At 44.7% G+C, this 25,053-nt stretch overlaps 1 protein-coding gene across 2 annotated transcripts in view; it reads left to right on the top strand.

The window, feature by feature from the left end:
- ACKR3 (atypical chemokine receptor 3) overlaps positions 1 to 21,317 on the top strand; it is a 33,794-nt gene extending 12,477 nt beyond the window's left edge. The window contains exons 2-3 of one of the 2 annotated variants that reach the window (XM_073646701.1): positions 11,094 to 11,127; positions 19,334 to 21,317. In XM_073646701.1, coding sequence (XP_073502802.1) covers positions 19,359 to 20,504 — 1,146 coding nt within the window. In that variant the 5' untranslated portion in view covers positions 11,094 to 11,127; positions 19,334 to 19,358 and the 3' untranslated portion in view covers positions 20,505 to 21,317. The remainder of the gene's footprint in view (positions 1 to 11,093; positions 11,128 to 19,333) is intronic. The other variant, XM_073646700.1, reaches the window with a different exon arrangement.
- The last annotated feature ends 3,736 nt before the right edge of the window (positions 21,318 to 25,053 follow it).

The following is a 25,053-nucleotide window of genomic DNA, read 5'->3' as shown; positions in this document are numbered from 1 at the left end:
GCGGTGAGGGGAGCAGCGTCCCTGCCTAGCAGAGGGCAGGGACGCCGGCACTACAGTACCCCCCCCTTTAGGCCCCCCCTTTTTTAGGCCAGACAGAAATTTAGCAAGGATGAGAGGGGCATGGATGTTCTCCCGGGGCTCCCACGTTCTCTCCTCAGGACCAAACCCCTTCCAATCTACCAGAAAAAAGGTCTTTCCTCTTACCCTTTTGGTGGCAAGAATGTTCTCTACCTCAAACTCGTCCTCAGCAGAAACCGGAGCAGGAGGCGTACCTGTAGACTTGGAAAAAGAGTTAAGCACCACAGGTTTGAGGAGAGACACATGGAAGGAGTTAGGGATCCGTAAGTTGGCCGGGAGTTTCAATTTATAGGCCACCGGATTGATCTGACTGATGACCTCCAGTGGGCCGATGAACCGAGGCCCTAACTTATAGGAAGGGATCTTGAGCCGGACATATTTGGACGAGAGCCAGACTTTATCCCCAGGGCGGAATTGAGGAGGGTCCAGACGTTTTTTGTCAGCGTGTCTTTTCATACGCTCGGAAGACAGAAGGAGTGCGGACCGGGTACTCTCCCATATGGAGGAAAATTTGTTAACAAGAGATTCCGCAGCCGGATTGTCCGCCGAGGTGGAGACGGGAAACGGGATCCGAGGATGCTGACCGTAGACTACAAAAAACGGGGATTTGGAGGAAGACTCGCTCTCGTGATTGTTGTACGAGAATTCGGCCCATGGCAGGAGATCCACCCAGTCAGAATGGTGGGCATTAACGAAGTGCCGAAGGTAACTGGTCAGGTTCTGATTGATCCGCTCCACTTGACCATTAGACTGTGGGTGGTAAGCGGAGGAGAAGTCCAGGGTGACGTCCAGCAATTTACAAGTGGCTCTCCAGAAACGGGAAGTGAACTGTACCCCACGATCCGACACGATGTGACGGGGCAGGCCATGAAGACGGAAGATGTGGCGGATAAAGTCTTTAGCCAGCTCGGGTGCAGACGGAAGACCTGGCAGTGGAATGAAGTGAGCCATCTTGGAGAAGCGGTCAGCGACCACCCAAATGACCGTACAACCGGCAGAGACGGGCAGATCAGTAATGAAGTCCATCGCTATATGCTGCCAGGGGGCAGCAGGTACTGGCAGAGGTAGGAGGCGGCCGGCCGGCAGGTGTCTCGGAACTTTGTTGCGGGCGCAGGACACACAGGCAGAAACAAAGTCTATTACATCCTTGTGCAGGTTAGGCCACCAGTAGTGCCGGGTAATAAGCTGGAGGGTCTTTTTCTGACCGGCGTGGCCAGCTAGTTTAGACGAATGACCCCAGTGTAGGATCTTCTCCCGATCAGGTACTGGTACGAACGTCTTACCAGGAGGAAGACGATTTAGACTCACGGGAGCCACCTGCATTACTCTGGCGGGATCGATGATATGTTTCAGATCCTCCTCGAGATCAGACACCAGAAAGGACCGAGACAAGGCGTCCGCCTTGACGTTTTTGTCAGCCGGGCGAAAATGAAGGACAAAATCAAAACGAGCAAAAAACAAGGACCACCGGGCTTGGCGCGGGTTAAGTCTCTGGGCATGCTGGAGGTAAGCCAAGTTCTTGTGGTCAGTGTAAATTATTACCGGGTGAAGAGCCCCCTCGAGCAGGTAACGCCACTCCTCCAATGCCAGTTTGATGGCCAATAACTCTCGGTCTCCTATGGAATAGTTGCGCTCAGAGGAGGAGAAGAGTTTAGAGAAGAAGCCACAAGTTACCATCCTCCCGGAAGATGATTTTTGAGTAAGTACCGCTCCGGCTCCAGAGGAGGAGGCGTCAACTTCCAGGAAGAACTGCTTGTTGCCATCTGGGCGATGCAGCACCGGGGCGGAAGAGAAGGCCTGTTTAAGGGAAAGAAAGGCCTCCTCTGCTTCGGGTGGCCACTCTTTGGGATTAGTACCTTTACGGGTGAGCGCAGAAATTGGGGCCGTCCGGGAAGAGAAGTGTGGTATGAAGAGGCGGTAGTAGTTGGCGAAGCCCAGGAATCGCTGAATGGCCTTCAACCCCTCCGGTCGGGGCCATTTCTCGATGGCAGACAGTTTCTCAGGATCCATTTGTAGGCCGGTCTGAGAGATAATGTAGCCCAGAAACGGAAGCGAGGTCTGCTCAAAGAGGCACTTCTCAAATTTAGCGTAGAGATGGTTCTGCCTTAGCCTGAGCAGGACCTGACGAACGTCCCTCCGGTGAGTCTGGAGATCCGGAGAGAAGACCAAGATGTCGTCCAGGTACACCACTACGCAGGAGTAGAGAAGGTCCCGGAAGATGTCATTGACCAACTCTTGAAAGACGGCAGGAGCGTTACAGAGACCAAAGGGCATTACCAGGTATTCATAGTGGCCGTCCCGGGTGTTGAATGCCGTCTTCCATTCATCCCCCTGACGAATACGAACCAGGTTGTACGCCCCACGAAGGTCCAATTTGGTGAAGATCCTAGCCCCCCTCAGACGATCAAATAATTCTGGAATGAGCGGAAGGGGGTACTTATTCTTCACCGTGATCAGGTTTAGGCCTCTATAGTCTATACAGGGACGGAGAGAGCCGTCCTTCTTTTTGACGAAAAAGAAGCCTGCTCCCGCCGGGGAGGTAGATTTCCGGATGAATCCTCTGGCCAGATTCTCCTCAATATATTCGGACATTGACCGGGTCTCAGCAGCGGATAAAGGATAGATACGCCCACGGGGAGGAGTAGTACCGGGTAGCAGATCGATGGGACAGTCGTATGGTCTATGTGGTGGTAATGTCTCTGCCTCCTTTTTATTAAAGACATCTGCATAAGACCAATAAGGAATCGGAAGTCCAGGTAGATTAGCTGGGGTAGGAGAGGGACGGACGGGATGGACGGGAACCAGGCAGGTTTTATGACAGTCTTGTCCCCAGCGAAGGACCTCTCCGGTTTGCCAGTCTAGCACGGGTGCATGTCTCTGGAGCCAGGGCAGACCTAGCAAGAGGGCGTGAGAGAGTCCAGGCAGAACATGAAAGGAGATACTTTCAGAATGCAGCATTCCCACCTGCAGGGTAATGGATTCGGTGATGAGTTGAATGGGGCGAGGTAAGAGGCCCCCATCCACGGCAGCGACAGACAAGGGTACAGCCAGAGGTTTGGTGGGGATGCGGTATTTCTCAACCAGGGACTGTGAAATAAGGTTCCCGGCTGCTCCAGAGTCAAGTTGGGCTAGTTCGAAATAACGGTTCTCCCCGTAGATGATCGAAACTGACAACAGCAGGGATGGAGAGGATTTATTCTTGTCTAGGTGGACCTCTCTGAGCGAACCTAGACACAGGCGTTTCCCGACCTCTCCGGGCAGGCACGGATCCGGTGCTCCTTACTGCCACAGTAGAAGCAGCTCCCCTCGGCACGGCGTGAGTCCTGACGGGTTTTGACCATCTTGGTCTGGTCGACCTGCATAGGCTCAGGAGAGTGTACCTGGGGAGAGATGGAGGGAATGACGGGTTTCTGGAAAGTAGGAGCTAAACGTGGAATCCTTCTCTCACGGGTGACCTCTTTGGCACGCTCCTGGAACCGTAGGTCAATCCGGGTGGCAAGGGTTATTAGATCATCGAGAGAGGTAGGAATGTCCCGACCAGCAAGTTCATCTTTAATACGACCGGACAGACCCTCCCAGAAGACGGATACCAGAGCGTCGTTATCCCAAGCCAGCTCCGAGGCAAGGGTGCGGAACCGTATGGCATATTGGCCCACGGTGAGACCCTCCTGACGGAGGCGTAGCAGAGAGGATGCGGATGAGGTCTTCCGTCCGGGTTCGTCGAAGACTTTCCGGAAAGCCGAGAGAAAAGCAGGCAAGTTGGACACCAGGGGGTCTCCTCTCTCCCATAGAGGATTTAGCCAGGCCAGGGCCTCCCCGGTGAGATGGGACATGATAAAGGCAATTTTGGCCCGGTCGGAATTAAACTGATGGGACAAAAGTTCAAAGTGCAGGGTGCACTGATTTATGAAGCCCCGAGCCTGGACGGAGTCGCCTCCGAAGCGAGGAGGTGCAGACAGCCGGGGACCGGGATAGGTTACCATGGTATTAGTGGGTAGCGGAGCTGCCGGGTTGCGAGTCATGGTACTGGCAGTGGCTGCAGGTGGTGCAATCAGAGTGTCCAGGCGAGTATTGACATTCCGCAGGTGACCCAGGATGGACTCCTGTTGGGACCTTTGACGGGACAGTTCATGACACAGGTCCGTGAGCGAGGGAGCTTGGGTGCCACCGGGTTCCATGGCCCGAGCAAACTGTAACGGGTCCGGGAGGCGGAACCTCTGAGCTACTATACAAGGGGGCGGCCCTTGTAAGGGAGCGGGTGGCAGTCTCTGGGTGAACGGACAGGGAGTTACGGCAAGTGATCAGGGCAGTCTCTGGGTAAGGGGTAGGTACGACCTGTGATGGCAGAGCCTCCGGGTAGGCTAGCAGGCAGATGGTAGATGTGTGCTCCCAGGTGAGCAAGCGAGAGTCTCTGGAATAGCAGGTGGTCACGGCACGTGACGGCGGAACCTCCGGGCTGGCAGGCAGGTAGGTAACGGAGAAGCGCTCCCAGGTGAGCGGGCAAGAGTCACTGGAATAGCTGGTGGTCACCGCACGTGACAACGGGACCTCCGGGCTGGCAAGCAGGCAGGTAACGGAGATGCGCTCCCAGGTGAGCGGGCAGGAGTCTCTGAGATAGCTGGTGGTCACAGCACGTGACAACGGAGCCTCCGGGCTGGCAAGCAGGCAGATAACGGAGAAGCGCTCCCAGGTGAGCGGGCAAGCTGGTCCATAGACAGACTGACCGGAGTAGTAAGGCAGACCGTCGGACCTCAGGCAAGCAGGCAGGTAGCTGATATGCGCTCCCAGGTGAGCGGGCAGGCTGGTCCTTTAGACAGACTGACAGGAGTAGTAAGGCAGACCGTCGGACCTCAGACTGGCAGACAGGTAACAAGTATTCAGGCAGGAATCAGGCAGGTAACTGGCAGGTAACTAGCAGGAAACTGGCAGGTAACTGGCAACGGGACCTGAGGGCTGAAGCACAGGTGAGACACAGGTGCAAACAACATTGCTCGGGCACCTCCATTTTGGAGGAGGTGCCTTATATATGATGAAGTCCTCCGGCCATTGGCCGGGGACTCTTTAGGGCGGCGCGCGCGGCCCCTTTAAGAGGAGGGGAGCGCGCGCGCGCGCGCCCTAAGCACAGGGGCCGGGAAGGAGCGCGCGCTGAGAGCAGAGCAGGAGGAGGACGCCGGGACGGAGCGCGCGCTGACAGCAGAGCGGGGAGAAGATGCCGGGCACGGAGCAGAGCGGTGAGGGGAGCAGCGTCCCTGCCTAGCAGAGGGCAGGGACGCCGGCACTACAGAGACCAAGGTAGCTGGAAAGAAGTTCAAGAGCAGGCCCAAGAACACTGTCAAAATATCAGCCCCCAGAGGTTTAGCGGAACAGATAGCCTTACAGCAGGAAGTTCTCTCTCTGCTCAGGAAAGGAGTTCTGGTGGAAACACCTGCACCCGAGCAAGGAAGAGGATTCTATTCGACCCTCTTCCTAATAAAGAAGCCGGACGGCTCCTTCAGGACCATTGCGAACTTAAAGAGACTGAACGACCATTTAATCTACAGGCCTTTCAAGATGGAAACAATAAAATCAGCCATAAAGATGTTATTTCCGAACTGTTTTATGTGCGTCCTCGATCTGAAGGACGCCTACTACCACGTCCCGATTTTGCCAGATCATCAACAGTTTCTAAGAGTAGCTGTACAATTCGGCAGGCACGTAAGGCATTTTCAGTTCGCAGCTCTTCCCTTTGGCATTTCCATGGCGCCGAGAGTCTTCACAAAAATCATTCTGGAGGTCACAGCGCACTTGAGGGAAAGATATTTTAGTCATCCCTTATCTGGACGACTTCTTAGTAGTGGGCAGATCAAGTCAACTGTGTGCTCTAGCCCTGGCGGACGTCATGGCCAGTCTAAGACGCCTAGGTTGGCTGTTAAATCTGGAGAAGTCAAGGCTGGAACCAAAGAGGGTTCAGTCTTTCCTGGGTCTCATTCTGGACTCTGAAAACCAAACCTGTCTTCTGCCAGAGGAAAAGAAACTGAAGATCAGATCCCTAACATCTCAGATTGTCAGCAATCCGACCATCACCCTGAGGAGTGCAATGTCTCTGTTGGGTACAATGACGTCTTGCATTCCGGCGGTTCAGTGGGCCCAGCACCATTCCAGATGTCTTCAACAGGAGATTCTGGCAGCGGACAGGCGGCTCAAAGGTCACCTGAATGGGAAAATATCTCTTCCAGATGTTGTGATCAACTCCCTGGACTGGTGGACATCTCCGGTCAACCTATCTTTGGGGGTTCCTTGGACCTTCCAGGTGTCGGATACAATTACAACAGACGCAAGTGCGGAAGGTTGGGGAGCTCACCTAAGGGATCGTTCTGTACAAGGCCTCTGGTCGGACAGCGAGACAAGCCTCTCTTCCAACATGAAAGAGCTGTTGGCAGCCAGAAACGCGCTAAAAGAATTCAGTTCTGTTCTTCAGGGTCCTCACGTCAGGATAATGTCAGACAACAGATCAACAGTCGCCTACATCAATCATCAGGGGGGTACCAGGTCTCTCCCTCTGATGTTAATAGCGGATCAGATCTTCAGGTTTGCCGAGAGTCGGCTGGTTACGCTCTCGGCACTGCATATAAAAGGGGAAGAGAACATAAAGGCCGATTTCTTGAGTCGTCACATCTTGAAACAAGGAGAGTGGGAGTTGAATCCAGCTGTTTTTCAGCAGATTGTGGATCGGTGGGGACAGCCCCAGATAGATCTGTTTGCAAACAGACACAATCGGAAGACCGAAACCTTTTGCTCCCTGAATCCAAAAGAGGGGGCGTTTGCGGTGGACGCGCTGCAGATTCAGTGGGATTTCACTCTAGCTTATGCCTTTCCCCCTTTAGTACTGATCCCTACTATCCTGAGGAAGATCCGAGAGGAACGGGCGAGGGTTATATTGATCGCCCCGTTCTGGCCCAAGAGACCATGGTTCACTTGGATGAAGAGAATGTCCCAAGCAGATCCATGGGTTCTTCCGGACATCCCGGATCTCCTCAGGCAGGGCCCAGTCTGTCATCCCCAAAGAGCGGGCCTGCATTTGACGGCTTGGATTTTGAGAGGTCGCTATTGACGCAAAGGGGGTTTTCTCCAGATCTTGTTACTACCCTTCTAGCAAGTAGAAAGCCGATAACAACTAGAATCTATGGTAGAACCTGGGCTAAGTTCTTGTCTACCTCGGGTCAGTCTGCCAAAGGGAGGGTTCCTATTGAGGCCATACTAGAATTCCTCCAAAAGGGGTTAAACATGGGACTAGCCACCAGTACTCTTAAGGTACAGGTATCGGCTCTGGGGGCACTGTATAATTATGACTTGGCAGCAAATAGATGGATCATTAGATTTATTAAAGCCTGTCATAGATCCAGACCTATTCCTGTTCCAAGAATGCCTCCTTGGGACCTTAATTTAGTTCTGGAAGCATTAACCAAACCTCCCTTCGAGCCCTTAGAGAAGGTTTCAGAAAAAATCTTAACTTTAAAGACTGCGCTATTGGTGGCCCTGACATCAGCTTGTAGAGTCAGTGACTTACATGCACTATCCGTTAACCATCCATTCACTCAAGTATGTATGGATAGAGTAATCTTAAGACCAGACCCGGCCTATCTTCCAAAGGTAGCCTCCAAGTTCCATAGGACGCAAGTAATCACTCTCCCTTCCTTCTATCCTAATCCTAGGGATTCTGAGGAATATAAGCTTCACACCTTAGATGTTAGGAGGGTGTTAGTCCAGTATTTGGAAGTGACAAAAGCCTGGAGAAAGAGTGACGCTTTATTTATATCCTTTCAGGGGGCTAGGAAAGGACTTAAGGTTACAAGGGGGACCATAGCTAGATGGGTCAGGGATACTATTACCTTAGCCTACTCTTCTAGCAATCTGCTGGTTCCTGAGAACCTGAAGGCCCATTCCACCAGAGCGGTAGCTGCTTCCTGGGCTGAGAAGGCGGATGTGCCCATCGACATTATATGTAAGGTGGCAACTTGGTCATCCCCTGCTACATTTTACAAACATTACCGTCTTGACCTTTCCTCTTCTACTGATCTGTCCTTTGGTAGAAGGGTGTTGCAAGCGGTGATCCCTCCCTCTGGTATTTAATCTCTATAAATCTCTCAGGTGGTGCTGTCATGGGAGAAGGGGAAAAGATCCTAGTTACTTACCGGTAACGGGATTTTACAGAGCCCATGACAGCACCCTATTAATTCCCTCCCCTTTATCACTGTGGTGTGCACTTTTTTTAAGGTGTTTAGTACATATGTTGAGGTGGTGGTTATGTATTAACCTGTCTTCGGAGGCCCTCTCATGCTCTGAAACAAAAAACTGATGCGGAGGAGAGGTACCGCCTTTTTATTCAGTAGGTTCCTGTCCTTGGTGGGCGGATACCCTCTCTCAGGTGGTGCTGTCATGGGCTCTGTAAAATCCCGTTACCGGTAAGTAACTAGGATCTTTCAAAGTCATGAAAATACAGAAATTTCTTTAAATGAGAAGGTGTGTCCAAACTTTTGGTCTGTACTGTATATGATTTTTTTTTTTCTTTGATCGCGTGGTCTGAGGAAAAAATCTGTTACGTGTTCGATTAAAATCAACAATGAAAGATTGAGTTCGTGGAAAACATCAGACTGCCCTAGGATGACATCCATGTTTGCAAGCTAAACTAATAAAGAGGGTGGAGAAACTTTTTTTTTTTTTTTTTTTTATCTCCACCTCTGAGAAAAAACTGATCAAACCCTGTTCCGCATAATTGGACCCTTTTTTCTCGGATGGAGAGAAAACTGTTGTGTTCACCTACCCTTAAAGGAATCATTCCATGAAAAAAAGAATTTGACAATCAGTTATTCAGAGGATGGGTAATAAATATGTGATGGTCCCTCACAATCTCTAGAATGGGATCCATTCAGCTGCATTAAATGTTTATAGGGCCAACGGAAAATGGCCACTTGGCTGTGGTACAGTGAGGAGGAGCGGAGATCGGGATACCAGTTCTAGTGACTGTTTCTTGCAGGTCTGTGGAGTCAGTAACCTTCCTACTCAGAACCGGCCAGGTTTTTCTGGGCCCTGGGCGAAAGTCTCAGTGGGCCCCTTTAACACACACCACGATTCATGATGCACAGATACCGCAGAGAAAAAAAAAATATATATATACAATGCCGAAGATTTCACTTCTTACATTACATGTGCGATATCTATAGAAAAATACACAACAGCTCAGAAACCGGCGAATCGCTCCATACAGGATACTGGCCCCCATATAACGCTCCATACAGGATACTGACCCCCATATAACGCTCCATACAGAATACTGGCCCCCATATAATGCTCCATGCAGGCTGTTCCCCACACATAAGGCCCCATGTAGGATGTCACCCCCCCTTATAATGTCCCATGCAGGATGACACCCCCCCCCCCTTCATTATAATGCCCCATGCAGGATGTCACACTCCCCCCCCTCCCTTATAATGCCCAATGCCTCCATACATTAAAAAAAAATCAAATACTCACCTCATTTCTCCTCACCTGCTGCCGCTGCTCTGGACTTCAGCTTCGCCGGCGTCTTCCCGCTCAGCGCTGTGACTGCTCAGGAGAGAACGCGGTGTAAAGACGTCACTGCGCCCTCTGACCTGAGACGTCACAGTGCAGCAGCCGCAGAAGAGACAGGAGCTGCTGCGGAGGCACGGGGACAGGCAAGTATTGTGCCGGCTGCCGGGGCCCTGAGCAAGCGGGGGGGAGTGGGCGCTGAACCGCTCTCCTCTGCGGTGGGGTGCCTGACCGTGAGTGGGCCCCCCGCCTGCTTAGGGCGCTGGCACTTGCCTGGGTGCGCCGAGTGCTGGCGCCGACCCTGCTCCTACTGACTCCTCCATTTCTCTGACTCTGACTCGACAGCACTGGAGGAGGAGCTTCACTACTCAGCATGTACATAAAGTGCAGCACAGATTCATCTCAACTAAAAGCTGAGATCCTTAGATCAGGAAGAGAACAGACATTTATAGGACATTTCATAACTTTCCCAAATTCTTCTGAAAATATTTACAGCACATCCTACATTGTATTACTTTACCCAATTTATTATATACAGTATTTTAGGAGTCGGTCTATTTTATACCGACTCCACCAAAATAGACAGACTCTCCACAGCCCTGCTTGCACCAAAACATAGCACTCATTTAGTAAGTTTGATCACATGATTTTCTCCTCATTCTTCAAATCTCTGTACATTTTTGAAAAACTTGCAGTTATTGTGGCAAATCACGTCAACTCTTTCAGATCTTATTCAGTAAAGGTCTCCATAAATATTAGACTAACATAATCTGAAGCCACCGATATCAGTGGGATTGTCTGTTAGTAATGTGTATGAGGGTCTCCTAACTCTCCCCCAACCGGTGATGGCAGGGTAGGGAAGGATTTTTTAATAGCCGGTTCTGTTCTCAATGAAGTAAGCTGATGCCAGAACAGTCTGGCAATGGCTTTCTCATAGAATACAGGAGCATTCAGCCAAGCTGAGAATTCATATGGAGTTGTCCGGAGTGATAAGTCATCCAACATTCGACATTTAATGTGTATGGCGGTCATAGGCCAATATTTTCGGAAGTTCTGATTCCTAATAACCATTCATGCTATATTATGTAGAAGTTTACCTTATTCACAAAGTAACACTAGACATGTAGTGTGCTTACATGGTTCAATATGGTGATCATTTTGAATTGGTCCTCTCAGAGTTGGGTGGGGGATAATCTGCTCTGAAGTTGTATTCGGAGCTCAGAGCAAGGATTTCCACTAATAAACAGATCCATGACTTACTGGAGCTAATAGGATCTTCCAGTTCTAACTTTCACCTTAAATCTATCATCACCAGAAAATGACCTATTCTTTAAATCTGCATTAAAAAAATGGCAATGTTTTTTTTTTTCATATCAGTCTTTATTAAAAAATAAAATAATAAATGTAATCTTGCAATTTTCAAAATGGCCACTGGGGCATTTTTAGACTCATCCATCCTGTCCTTTCAGGAAAAGTTTTCAGCAAGGCTCCATATCCTCAAAGGTAAGCCTACAATGTCGGATAATACAAAAAAACTGTATTCTCCAGAATGTGGACTTTTGTAAATTGAGTTGACTTCAATTCCACTCGAATAAATGTGCCCATTTCTATTCTTTATGCTATGTTAATTCTTTCTGGTTTGTGTTCTCCCCGCGGACAGCCGGTTCCACCATACGGAGTTGTAGTATCCGTGACTTCACCTGAATATCAGCAACGTGGCTTGTTATATAATTACTGAGAGAACATTTTCAGGAACTGAAACTTCCACATTCTTGTAACTGACATCCTGTTATATAAGAATAGGTTGTCCTATCGGAGATCAGCAGTAAAGTCTCGTTTTTAGGAATCAATGAAAGCATCACTGCAGAGAGAGAAGATGGGACTGAGAAAACCAAGCACTGAATAATGACGCCCAGCTAATGGCACAGATAGGAAGCCCCCTGACGGTGAGGGCACATGAGAAGCTGCTAGGTTTGCCACCGTCACCTTTTGTAAAGCTTTATCAGCAGGCAGCCTGGTAGGTAAGAGACTTTGAAGAATGGTGTGAAAATCAGGCCTTTGCTTTTAACCTTTCTGAACTTTGCAGTTCACCCCTCCCAATCCCATATGTTGTTTTTTGCCTGAAGAGAAGTAAATGTATGTACCATTAGTTGGGAAAACAGGGCAGTGAATGTCTTCTGGCTATTAGTAACAGCAATACTTGCCATTGTTAATTAATTAACTTGGGGTGGTTTTCCCCTTTTTAAAATCAAGTTATTAAAAATTCTGGTTTTGAATAAACTGATGCCATTTTCTTTAGACCCTTTTGGGCTTGATTCACTAAGGTGTGTACACCAGAATTTTGCAGCTACTTCACAACTTTTGGGAGGTTTTACTCCAGCCCCGGCCAGCTTTGCCAAAGTGTGCCTAGCTGTGCCGGCTAAGTGCTCGTTACTCGAGTTTGCCTACGGTGCTCGGGTATGCACCAAGTATCGTGGGTGTTTGAGTGACATGTTCAAGTCCCCGTGGCTGCATGTTTCACGACTGTTAGAGAGCCACAAAACATGTGGGGATTGCCTGACAAACACAGACAACCACAAAACGTGGGGAGATTGCCTAACAACTGTGAAACATGAGGGTGCGGAGACTTGAACATTTCACTCGAACACTCGTGATACTCAGCCTATGATGCTCAGATATGTACAAACTCGAGTAAAGAGCACTTGAGCTCATCACTAGCGGCGTTACATGGCCAAGCCCGCCCAACAATGTCATCAAACTTTATGCCACTTTAGTGGTGTTATATGCAAGAAATGTATTGGAGTAACATTTCCGACAGAGATGCATGCCAGTTGTAAGATGCGCTAAATTTATTAAATAATGTGCACTGCCTAATGAATTGGGCGTATCTTACTCCAGCAAGCCCCTTATTAAGATTAGCTTGCAGAACGGCAGCCCTAATGAATCTGGTCCTATATTATTTATGTATTGGTCCCTAGAAGCATTGCCCTTGCACAGGGCTGGCATGGGGGGAGAAACTGGGGAATTACCCAGGATCCCTGTCCCAATAAGAGCCCCCAGCAGTTACAAGCGGAGATTGCATTGATAATTCAAGTTCTGGATACAGGACATTTGATGACATCAGTCATGTGACCAAAGGTCCTGTATCCTGCGGGAGTCTAGGAGGAGACAGTGGTAAATCCTCTATAGTGTGTGTGTAAAATATATATCTGTGTGTCTTACAGTGAGTGTAGTATCCACATTTATAAATCCCTAGATCACAGACTAGAGTTCATAGGTGTAAACATGTCGGCAATCACTCAGTGAACGAGCAAAATGCAGCTCATTCATCGAGTGATTGGATTGTTTATGCTGGAACAAAAGTCATTGCTCTTGGCAGCACATCGCTCGGGGAAAACTGCAGATATGCTGATAACATGTATGAGGACAGATTAATCTATTAGTGATCGTTCTGTGCCAATCATTTTGTCAACCGGTGTAAAGAGGCCAATAAACGAGCCAACTTTCTTCAATATAGTCGACTGTGCTGCTCGTGTAACTGCAACCTAAATATTTCTGTGTGATGGTGCAATATTTTAGCACTTGGGGTTCCACTTTTAACTTTTGCGCAGGGTCTAACACCGACTCTGCTCTTGCGCTCCACCGAGCACCGCAGTAGCACATGGAGTACTTGCGGCTCACAATAAGCATGGGATGCACTCGCCAATTCAGCCATAGTATAATCAAAATATTCAGATCAAAGTAGTTCTGCTAAACCAAACTGCAGTCACTGTAGGGTTCTATAGTAAAATAACATCAGTACAGGCCGCTATAAAAGCTGAAGCTGTTTTTAATTTTATTGGTACGTACAATTAAAATATATTAAAATTTTGGGGAGCAATACACAGAAAAAAAATAAGAAAGTTCACCACAAACGTATTCATAAGACGTATGGGTTGGAGGGGCTAATGGCTATATTCTCATTACATAGAAATTAAAACTAACATATATCTATTAAATGGAACAATAAATGTAGAAGTACAAAAATTTAAACACTACACATACATATGCATGTTACCAAAATAACAAGCCTTATAGAAGAGAAATGGCATATGATGCAGGACCCCCATTTCGCCCTTGGCTTTCTCAAGGACTGAGACAAACTGTGCACCGAATACACTCTGATGCATCCATGTGCTGTCCATGATTTTCAAAGACACATAGACTTGTATGGGTGAGTGATATTGATCCGTGACATGGATTAAAAAAAAAAAAAAAAAAACGGACATGTCCCGATTTTTTTTTTTTTTTTTTTTTTTTTTTTTCCCTTTCCCCTCAGACACATGGTCCACAATAAAATACTGAAACGTGAACAGCTGCATAGACTATAATAGATGCCTGTTTTATCCGTGAAAACCACAGATGGAAAGTGTTTGTGGAGAAAAAAAAGTCTGAGGCCTAATTCTGGCAGACTTTCCTTGAGTGCTTCTGCCATTAAGGTTTACCTTGTTGTCTGGAGGAATGAGAAGAATAAGTCCATCTTTTTATACAAACACATGGATTTGTGACCCGAGCTGGGTCTGTGGGATTACAATTGAAGGAACATTAGTATTTTTGAGTTCAGCCAAGGTGACTAATTGGTATTTAGAATGGAAATTTCAATTTTCTAGAGCGCTGTTCAGGATTTTCCACTCAATAACCCTCTACAGGATCTTCATATGTAATGAAAACCTTTACATTCCTTCTTAGTTTCATGGTGAAAACACATGTGAAACATATGTGAGCAAGTAGCTGTTTAGGAGAAGAAAGATTCTTAATTACAGAGGTTGTTCTGTATGTTCTGTAATTTCTAGGTCTGTTGAGATTTTATCTCTGTCTCTCTGTCTCTCTGTCTCTCTGTCTCTCTGTCTCTTTTAGGTCTTATACATTTTTTGTTTTTGTCCAAAATAATCATGAATGACGCGGCTTGAGTTTCTACATATGGTTTTATTGTAGTTTTTTTTATGCTTTAAAAAGGTGTGGTTCAGGACTGACATATAGATGACCTATTCATAGAATAGGCCATCAGTATGAGATCAGTGGGGTGCGACACCAAGCCCAACCACAAATCATCTGAGAATTGCTCCAGCAGGGGCCAGATCAAACAATGTACGTTCAGTGAGTGGGAGATAAGGCGCAGTACTTGCAATGGCCACTAAACCATGCTCGGCGCTGTTGTGCCCTGCAGTTTTCAGCTGCTCGGTGAGGGTTCCGGTTGTCGGACCCCCACAGCTCTCATATTAATTACCTTTACTATGGATAGGCCAGCAATATCAGTCCTGGACAACCCCTTTATTAACTGATTTTTGTACCCAAGTCCATCATCAGTGTGAAAATTCTGAGATGTAATTCGTCACACAGCCTATATTGGTCATGTGTGTGCATATAAAAGTCAGTACACTGAAATCTGAACTAGGCCTAACCCATATATTAAGAATAATAAGAATAATGGAAGTCTATGGGGAAAAACAAAGCGGTAGAAAACAACATACCTAACACATGCTGCGCTTTTGAAGTCACATGAAAATAAAAAGTTATGTCCTGTGGTTCATAATTTCCTATTGCCTTCCAGCCAATATCTAGCTGCAGCATTTTTAAGCCCTTTAAACAGTAAAAAAGCCACAAGATGAGGCCTTCGTGAACAAGCCCTCCCATGAAGATATTTGTGTGTGTGTGTATATACCGTATATATGTGTGTGTGTGTGTGTGTGTGTGTATGTATGCATACATACATACAATGCTGTCAGTGATTCCAAAAAACGAGACTTTACTGCTCATCTCCGATAGGACAACTTATTCTTATATAACAGGGTGTCTGTTACAAGAATGTGGAAGTTTCAGTTCCTGAAAATGTTTTCAGTAAATATATATCTAATTTTTTTTTTTTAATGGTGTGTAATATATATATATATATATATGTATATGTGTTATACTTGCCTACCGCTGCTATCGCCGGGATCCAGCATTGTTCTGTTTACCAACTATCCGGATCACTATATGCGTGAGTCGGTAGTCTTTTACAATGTAAGTATATGGGGCCTCGTTCTGACCCTCCATAGACTTACAATGTAAAATCCGCTTCTGGGTGACGCAGAGCGCAGTGCGACCCCCTCCTCCCCCAGAGAATCTGCAGAGTGGTGACGTCACTGAGAAGAGCAGCAATAGGCGCTGGATCCTGGATAAGTCTGTGCTAACACGCATACTACACTATGTACACAGATTTAGTTAAAAAAAAAAAAACATGGGAGGGCTTCTTTAAAAAACAAACAAAAAAAAAACACCACTTAGAGTAGGCGGCCATACAGTGTTTCAATGAGCTTAACCTATATTTTATTCAATCTTCAATTAGAAGCCTCTCCTTTCATGTTATTTAGCCTAATAGACAATTGTGTCCATGTAGGTTAGGGAGGGTCCATTTCCATTGTATGTGTACAGAGAGGTGATGCCTCTTAATCTGCCAATTTTCGGATCCCATATCCTCTTTAATGTCCTAATCTGTTGGGCACACAGGGCATGGTGTCAGAGGGTATCAATGGTGGAAATCAGATTAGCAGAGTTTGTTAAAGATCTAAACTTTAAAGCTTTACCTACTTATAGTGTAGAAAACACTATGGCTTAATAATAAAAATTAAATTTTAGGAGTTTTAATATTTGTGAAAATGTCAAATGAATTTAAAAATAATAATCGCGCTTAGTTATGTTTTAATTTGTTTTGCCAACTTGTTCCCAAAGTCCCCCAGAAATGGGGCATTCTTCTGCTGGAACCCCCAGCTTTACTGTTTAGTGTTTGGTGAAATGTTTCCGTAACTAAGAAATTAAGGTCAATGTCAGAATCCAAGAATGAATATCAGGTCACTGTCATAACCTGGGAGTGACAACTTCTCACTTGCACATCTTTTACTACCTACCCACATTAACCCATTAATGGCTGGATGGCGTCTGTCCTCGCTCTTTTTTGCTGGGCTTGTGCTACATCTTTTTCTATTAGGGGGAGGGGTAGAGGGTATGGGCTTGTGCACATGTGGTTAAGGGTCATTTAGTCATCAAAGGGCACGTGTAAAAAGAAAAGCAGATCTGGGGTCATTTTGAACTGATTTCCTGTTGCTTGTAGACGAGTGTTTTTCAAGTCTTCAGAATGAAGAGAGGCTTTTTTTCTCACTACTTTATTTTATCATAATAAATTCAAAAGATCAAAGTTTGTGCACAGATTATATAAACGGAGAGTTTCCAATCCATCAGGATAGGGTAATGATTAGATGGTCCACATTGTTTCCAACACACGGAAATGTTGCAAGAATGAGTGACCAATAATAGGATAGTAGTCCTGACTACATCTGGTCGTACGAGTCATCTAAGTTGTGCTCCATGAGTTTTGTTAACCAACATCAACAACTAAAATGATCATTTTATTCAATGCCGCAAATCACAAGGGTGACAGTACTGGCGAGTGTTAGGGAATATATTTCTGCAGTTCTCGGGGTAACTTTTTCACATGCATCAGAAAATTTCCATAAAAATTGATAGTGCTTCTGCTGAAAGTTCTACTTCTGAAACAGATTAAATACGAACCCCAAGTGGAGGAGGACGTGGAAGCAGCAGGGCAGCAAGGTGGCTCAGTGGTTAGCACTGTAGACTTGCAGCGCTGAGGTCCTGGGTTCAAATCCCACCAAGGACAACATCTGCAAGGAGTTTGTATGTTCTCCCCGTGTTTTGTGGGTTTCCTCCGGGTTCTCTGGTTTCCTCCCACACTCCAAAGACATACTGATAAGAAATCTAGATTGTGAGCGCCAATGGGGACAGTGGTGATAATGTCTGTGAAGCGCTAATGGCGCTATATAAGTAAGTAAAATAAACCCCTGATGATTCCATAAAAAAAGCCAGGGTTTAGCCTACATTAAATGATGATGGGGTTATCGTTAAATACTTTGCAAATTGCAGCAGTCAAACACTTGTGATACCTTAAGGTTGCTCATTAGGCCATTGTAAAATACCATTAAGGTAAAGCTGCTGGGGAAAAAAAAGCCTTATGTGAAAAGGTAAAAAAATGGACTCTGCACTCTATAGTTAGTACTACATCGTCGGATACACAAAGTTTGAGTAATACTTTTTGCTGTTACCATGCTGTGCAGCTATTTTTCTAGCTGGTTTTATTTATCTGGGACTACTATAAAATCCTGGCAAGCAAAAGAGGTGGAGAGTATCTGTTTTTCACATTGTCGTCTTCTTCTTTGATCTCCATAGCTATCATGTATAAAATATGAGGAAAACTGCATTTCTCAATGTGTGCAGCTATTTATCGGTGTCTGGAGATCCCACTTCCTATTATGTTTGTGGCAAGAATGTGATACATTATTGGGGAAGTTATCACGAGGGGAATTTTTTAAAGTCTGCTTTGCTTGTCATTACGTTTCCATGATTTGCATCAAATTTATCATTGTCGCTGAATTCTTGTTAAATTTGGTAAAAAAAAATTTTCACGATTACCCACTCTTTACACGCCTCTTCCACCCCAGGAGTGCTTTGCAACTTTTTAAAAAGAAGCCCAAAAAGTTTCAGTTCTGGTTTACACCTTATTTGCATAGCTAACTACACTCAGATTACACCTACTTTCTAAAAGTGGTGAGAGCGATATAAAATAGCAAATGGTAAAACGTTTCTGTGCAACATGTTTTGCTACTTTAAGCCCAATCCATCATTTTTTTTTTTTTTTTTGTTTTGTCTTTTTTCTTTTTGACTTAGTGTATTCTGTGCCAAAATTATCAAAATGGCACACAATGTTTAATGCATTTTTTGCAGATTTAAAGTTTTTTTTTTTTTTCTTTTGCCTGTTTTTTGTGCCATTTTAGTTGTACGATTCTTTTTAAAATGTCCCACATTAGTCTTTAACTGTACATATAAAAATAATTAAAAAAAAAAAAAAAGGTCCAAATGATAACTTGGGCAAAAACATTTAATGTTGGCTGTATCCATCCCTCCCTGCAATAAAAACAGCAAAAAAGAGAAAATCAGTCCAAAGAAGGCACAAATTCGCTGATGAATTGGCCCCTTTATTAATAACTTAAGACCTAAATGATCAGATACCTCAATAAGCTCCACTCGGAAATATTGTAAATGCAACAACAGAAGTTATGACCATTCTGCGGCATCTATGTAATTTAATACCCTTTTGATGACTTTTGAGCTTATTTTGCCTCCATCGTTGTTGTCTAAACATAATTATTTGCTGGTTATTCTGTGAATTAACGCAAAAAAAACCCAACTATTTTGTATCTCGCTGACATTCTGCCATTGTTGCACTGATTTCCTGCCATTTTTCTGTTTCTGTTTTGTCAAGCTTTTGTAGGTTTTGAGAGTCTGGGACTTAATGCTGTTGTCAGAAACCTGTCATGTCAGTTATAGACTGGGCTTTCAAGGATTATAGGAATTGTAAGAAAATGGGCTGGTAAATCTGACTTGTGTAAACTTCCCCTCCAGCTGCAATTTTTAGCCGCTTGCTGCCTAAGCATGATGGGTCTTGTAATGACAATGGTGACGAGACCTTTTTTATTTTATTTTTTCTCAGTATGTTTTTCATAACTAAATTAGTAAATGTTAGTTCTACTTGCATACATAGTTTTATATAAATCAATTTTACTGTGTAATGAGCACATGATCTTACTGTCAAACTCTAACCATGTTGTCTCATCAACAGGTTGTATTTCCCACCATCTGCACCAATGAGTGCCGCAGACTTTGTTGCCGCCATGGATTACATGGACAGCATCAACTCCAGCGATCTCAACATCAGCTGTTCTTCTGGAGACTGCATCACCCTGGAGTCTGTCTTATGCCCTAATACATTGAACAGGAGCGCCTTGCTCTACTCTCTAGCCATTGTCCACATCTTCATCTTCGTTATAGGACTTTTGGCCAACTCTGTAGTAATTTGGCTCAATCTCCAGTCTAAGACTAGCGGCTACGAAACTCACCTGTACATCTTCAATTTGGCTGTGGCTGACCTCTGTGTACTTTTGACCCTGCCCGTATGGATTGTTTCATTAGTTCAGCATAACCAGTGGCCAATGGGTGAGATGACCTGCAAGGTTACCCACCTGATCTTCTCCATCAATCTCTACAGCAGCATTTTCTTTCTGGCGTGCATGAGCGTTGACCGCTATTTGTCTGTGTCTCTACGTGGAACCATTAGTAAACACAGGAGACAGATTATACGCCGGCTGGTTTGTGTACTTGTCTGGCTAGTTGCCTTTGCTGTCTCCCTTCCAGATACATATTATTTAAAAACCGTGTCTTCTCCTGTTACGAATGAGACTTTTTGTCGCTCCATGTACCCAGACCATACATACAAAGAGTGGCTTCTCGGAACGGAAATCCTAAACATTTTATTGGGTTTCATCATCCCATTTGCAATCATTGCAGTCTTCTATTGCCTCTTGGCATGGACTTTGTCATCTTCCTCATCTTCATCATTATCCTCCTCATCATCGTCCTCATCATCTTCTGTGGACCAAGAGAGAAGAATCAGTGGAAGGCTCATCGTTTCTTACGTAGTAGTATTCATGATGTGTTGGTTGCCCTACCATATTATGGTGCTATTGGATGTGTTTTATTTCCTCCACCTCTTGCCCTTCAGCTGCTTACTAGACAATTTTCTTTATGCTGGCCTTAATATCACTCAGTGCTACTCACTCCTTCACTGTTGCATCAACCCGGTCTTGTACAGTCTTATTCACCGAAACTACCGCTATGAGATCATGAAAGCCTTCATCTTTCGATACTCTTCGAAAACTGGCCTTACCAAGCTCATTGACTCCTCTAAAGTATCTGAAGCCGAATACTCAGCTGTGGAGCAAACCCCAAAATGAGACATACAAGAGACTGAGCTGACTGTCTCGCTGTCTCAATCAGACTGAAATATATCTGGGACCAAACTTATTCACATTCCTGCCGGTGCTGGCAGACGAGAGAAGAGTCTTCAGGCCACAAGTACAGCTTAATTAATAAAGCTGGCATCTCACCAAGCTACACGTTTTATCACCAAGAGAGCGCAAGCAAACGAAGACTGTGCAGCAATAATAGCTGTGACCAGGGATTTCCCTGCTAGTCTCCAAACATCTGCCACCGAACTGTACTCTGAATAGGGTTATAAATGGCACTAAAGAGCACTGACATTTGGTCCTGTCTCACCTAATTTTGTATTAGAAGGGGCACTGCATGTTAATCACTTAATGGCCATAAAATGGTATAACCTGCTCCCCTCCTATGTCTACGAGACACAACACTCCTGTAAGAAAGTAGACTTTAAGCCAAATATTTCCTAGCTGGCAACTTCCCAACAATGAGGTGATTAATACCCGTAGGGTAAACCCAGACTCTTAATATGATGTCAGCCACCGCCTTTGTATATATGTAATATAAAGCGTCTTTTGTAAAGCATATATATATTTTTCTATAGCTTATTGTATTTAAAAGCCATTTTATCTGGCAGTTCTTTGTATTTGAAATTCAAATAGACCTTATATATAAATATCCATATATGTATTATCTATATTTTTGAAGTGTATGAAAATTTTGACTGTTGCAATTGTTACTGTATTTTATATTTCCCTTTGGTTTTTTTTTTTGCTAATAACACAAAAAAAGCTCCTTTTAACCATTAAAGCTTTGTACAAACAGTAGTCATTGTATCTGTGTGCATTTTGGTGTTTTGTGAGAGTATAAAATAGAATTGGCCTCCGTGGGACAACTTGTTCTGCTAGCCAATGGGCAATGGTTCAAATGGAGCTTGTAGTGGAAGAGACAAATGAGATCCCTTTATGGAGAATGGTTAGTAAGAAGATGCCCAGAGAGGAGATAAAAGGAGTGTACTGATGAGATGGAGGAAGATAGAAAACTGCAAATAAATCCAAGGCTTAATGGGAGAAAACAAGGCATGCCCTCCGCATTGTGCCCAGGACAAGGGGCATTAATCAAATTCTAACAAATCACCTTTATTGAATAATCTAGATCCTGGATCTCAGATATTTTTTAAGTCTTTTTGCAAAGAATCTACTATAATTGTCATGATGCTTCACCAAACTGGAGTCTTGAGCCTTCTGGGATTTTTTTTTGTATTTTTCTGCGCTTGCTTGCCCCACTTGGCAACATCACTGGTAATAAAAGTGGCTGGTAGTATACTGTAAATGTAATGTTCAGCAATAGTGGCATGGCCAATGCACCAAAGAGCAGCCTGGTTAGGAGGCTCCAATCAGAGGCCTCTCATACAGCCAAATCGGATCTCATGCTTTTCACTGATGTGGGGCAACACCCTGAAACACGTGTCTGCAAATTGAGATTCTGGTTTGGCTTTTATCCCAAGTCATGTGGCAAGGCTCATTTAAAGGTTAGACAATTGACTTTTAGGATTGCTAATTCCAATAGGTGGCAGGAGAGGTCAATTCCTATTCGTCGCTGAAGAATCATTTTTGCTATGTCTCCTAATTAAATTAATTTAGCAGAAACCCAATTCCCCAAAGGGTGAAATTACCAATTTCACAATTTTTGTAATTCTGCCCTTTGGACAATTGTGAATTTCTACTAAATGTTAGATCACCATCTTTACATTATATATGGACAAAATAATGTCACAAGGGTCCATTAAAAATGTATCTTCTACCGACAGGATAGGTTATAAATGCTAGATTAGTGTGACTTCTAGGTCCCCTACAGTTGTTAAATAAGGCATTAAATGTTTCTGTAACCCCACTTGTACAATTTTATAATGAGGATGCATATATGCTTGACCTCTACTCCAGTTGGTATGGATCAGAACTTACATTGACTGACTGGAATTTTTTCGCTGAATTCCAAAACACAGAAAAACTTGCACGCAAGGCATTTTTCAGCAGATTTTGTGGCATATTTGTACGTTGATAACCCATTGTTGAGCAGATTTTCTTCTGAATACTAATACATTTTGTTTATCTTAATTGCTACTTTGTTTATATTTTTGTGAATTCAGTAGTAAAAAGTTACAAATAATCTATCTTCTTTAATATTGACTTCTATTTGTTATATGACCTTGTATTGCCCTTGCTATGATTGTATTTAATCCTCTCTAATAATTGTGGAAAGAAACAAATCCTCCAGGAGTGACAGTGAGGAGCCAGGAGTATGATGGTGTGCACTGACAGCAGTGTGTACACACAATGCATGTGCACAAGTTCATACTAAACCCTGAGACAACAGACCTGGCCTGTAATGTCTGGTCTCCTCCTGACCTCAGAGCACCTTGCTCATTACTGGACTTGTTGGAACAAGGCCCCTTACTCAGCCCTACAAAACCACCCCCCACCTCTAATGAATTCCAGAGGAACAGAGGGTGACGGGTGGGGGATCAAACACCTCACCCCCAAGGCGATGAGCAGGGTGACATTCATAGAGGTCTTGACAGGCATGATGATTGGGCAAGTGACAAAGTCACGTACTGAGACTGACACAAATGGAAACTAAATCTGTAAAGAAAAGCAAACAGGTCATTGTGATTCAGACCAGTGCTTAGAGTATGTGCGCACGATCAGGATTTGCTTGCAGTAATTTCTGCAGCGTTTTTGCAAGGTTCTGCACCTCTTGGCAGCAAAAAACGCTGCGGAAAATCCGTTGTGTTTTTGCCTGCGAATTTGCTATGTGTTTTTTTCCAGTGCGTTGTATAGGAAAAACGCACAAAGAATGGACATGCTGCTTCTTTTACCGAACATGAAATTCTGTAAGGAAAATTCTTGATCATGTGCACAGATTTTGCAAAATGTCATAGAAAATGCTGGGATAAGATTTGCAATGCGTTTTTGGGGCCAATTCCGTGTGTGCACATAGCTGAAGAGAGAGGATTGCAATAATTGATGAGTCATTAAATGCATATAATAAGATCCTTAGAAGGTTAGTCATGCAGATTTATGTAAATCGTAGACTCTAGAGAGCTATCGCACACCTTCAAAGAAACCAGTCCTCTCCATACAATGACTAAGAAACAATCAGCAGAAGATGAACCTGTAGGAATAATTCAGGAAATAGCTTAAATGGCTCTTACATTGCTTAATATTATCATGAGGATTAGTCACTTTTTTGTGGCAGTTCAATGATAAGACAGAACATTTCAGAATGTTGGCTTTGCTGTGTAGACTATAGGACACTGTATATGTATATTAAAGCATTATTTCAGCACTGGGGTGGTATCGCTAATGTCGGTTCCCTGTCCCTAGTAAAATACTTGCCAGCCGCCGTCTTCTGTTCTTCCTGCCGCTGGTCCGGTCCCATTCCACTTTCTTATGACCGGAAGTGAAATTTAACAGTCACAAGCGCTCAATGCAAGTCCATCAGATTGTCCTTGTTCTCATAGACTTGCATTGAGAAGTGACTTTAGGAAACCCTGGATTGATCGAGCAGAAGACTAATGGCGCGGCGGCGAGAACTGAAGACAGCGGCGGTGGTATTATACTGCAGTCGGGGAACATATATTACATTAGTGATACCACTCCAGAGTTGGTTAAAAAAAAAAAAAAAAAAAAAACACTGGAGTGGTGCTTTAATATATCATAGCCTACAAATTGATATATAGCAGCCTGAATCGGATGTCACAAGTAATAAGTGCAGTCCTGAATCCATAGGCCACTATATGTACCAAACTACTTTTTTTTTTTTTCTCTTTTCAATCGGATGAGACCAGTGGGTACATAACAACAATGATGCAAATAGCAAGCACACAGACACGTGACCACCCACCCACACAGGGAATACAGAGGAGTCGTGTGCTGTCACAATTGATCAGCCTGCAGTGACCTAGTGATTGAACTCTTCAATTCAGCTTTGACAACCCTTAAAAGTATGCAATGCTCAAATATTATTGGACCTCCAAAAAGTGAGATGCTGTATAAAAAAAGACCCTCCTCTTCTACTCTAATAGTTATTTCCCTCTATTAATTCTTGCCTTACAGTTTATATACTGTATATCATTACTTTACACACAAATAGGTGCTACAGTGTGAATGTGCAACATTACTGCTGTTGTACTGGTTTCTGAACTACTGCTTTATATAGCCCAGTGGTTAGTTGCATGCCCAAAGATTACAGTGCCTTGTCTGATGACTATATCTGACAGCAGTGGCCCCTAATCTTTCCTTTGAGAGCTACAGTATATATAAAGAAATAGTAACAATAGTAACAGCCATATAACCATCTGGAACAAGTGCTCCTCTCCCCCTTCATAATATTGACATCCAGAGCTCCTCCAACAGTAATTACATCCAGAGCTCCCCAAACAGTGGTCACACCCAGAGCCTCTCCAACAGTAGAAACATCCAGAACCCCTCCAACAGTAATTACATCTAGAGCTCTGCCAACAGTGGTGACACCCAGAACCTCCCCTAACAGTAGAAACAC

This window comes from Phyllobates terribilis, unplaced genomic scaffold, assembly GCF_046119375.1.
Source record: "Phyllobates terribilis strain yellow unplaced genomic scaffold, ASM4611937v1 Scaffold_9__5_contigs__length_417890890, whole genome shotgun sequence".
Lineage (NCBI taxonomy): Eukaryota > Metazoa > Chordata > Amphibia > Anura > Dendrobatidae > Phyllobates > Phyllobates terribilis.
The sequence above is the reverse complement of the archived record's forward strand: the minus strand, read 5'-3'. Positions and strand labels throughout refer to the sequence as shown.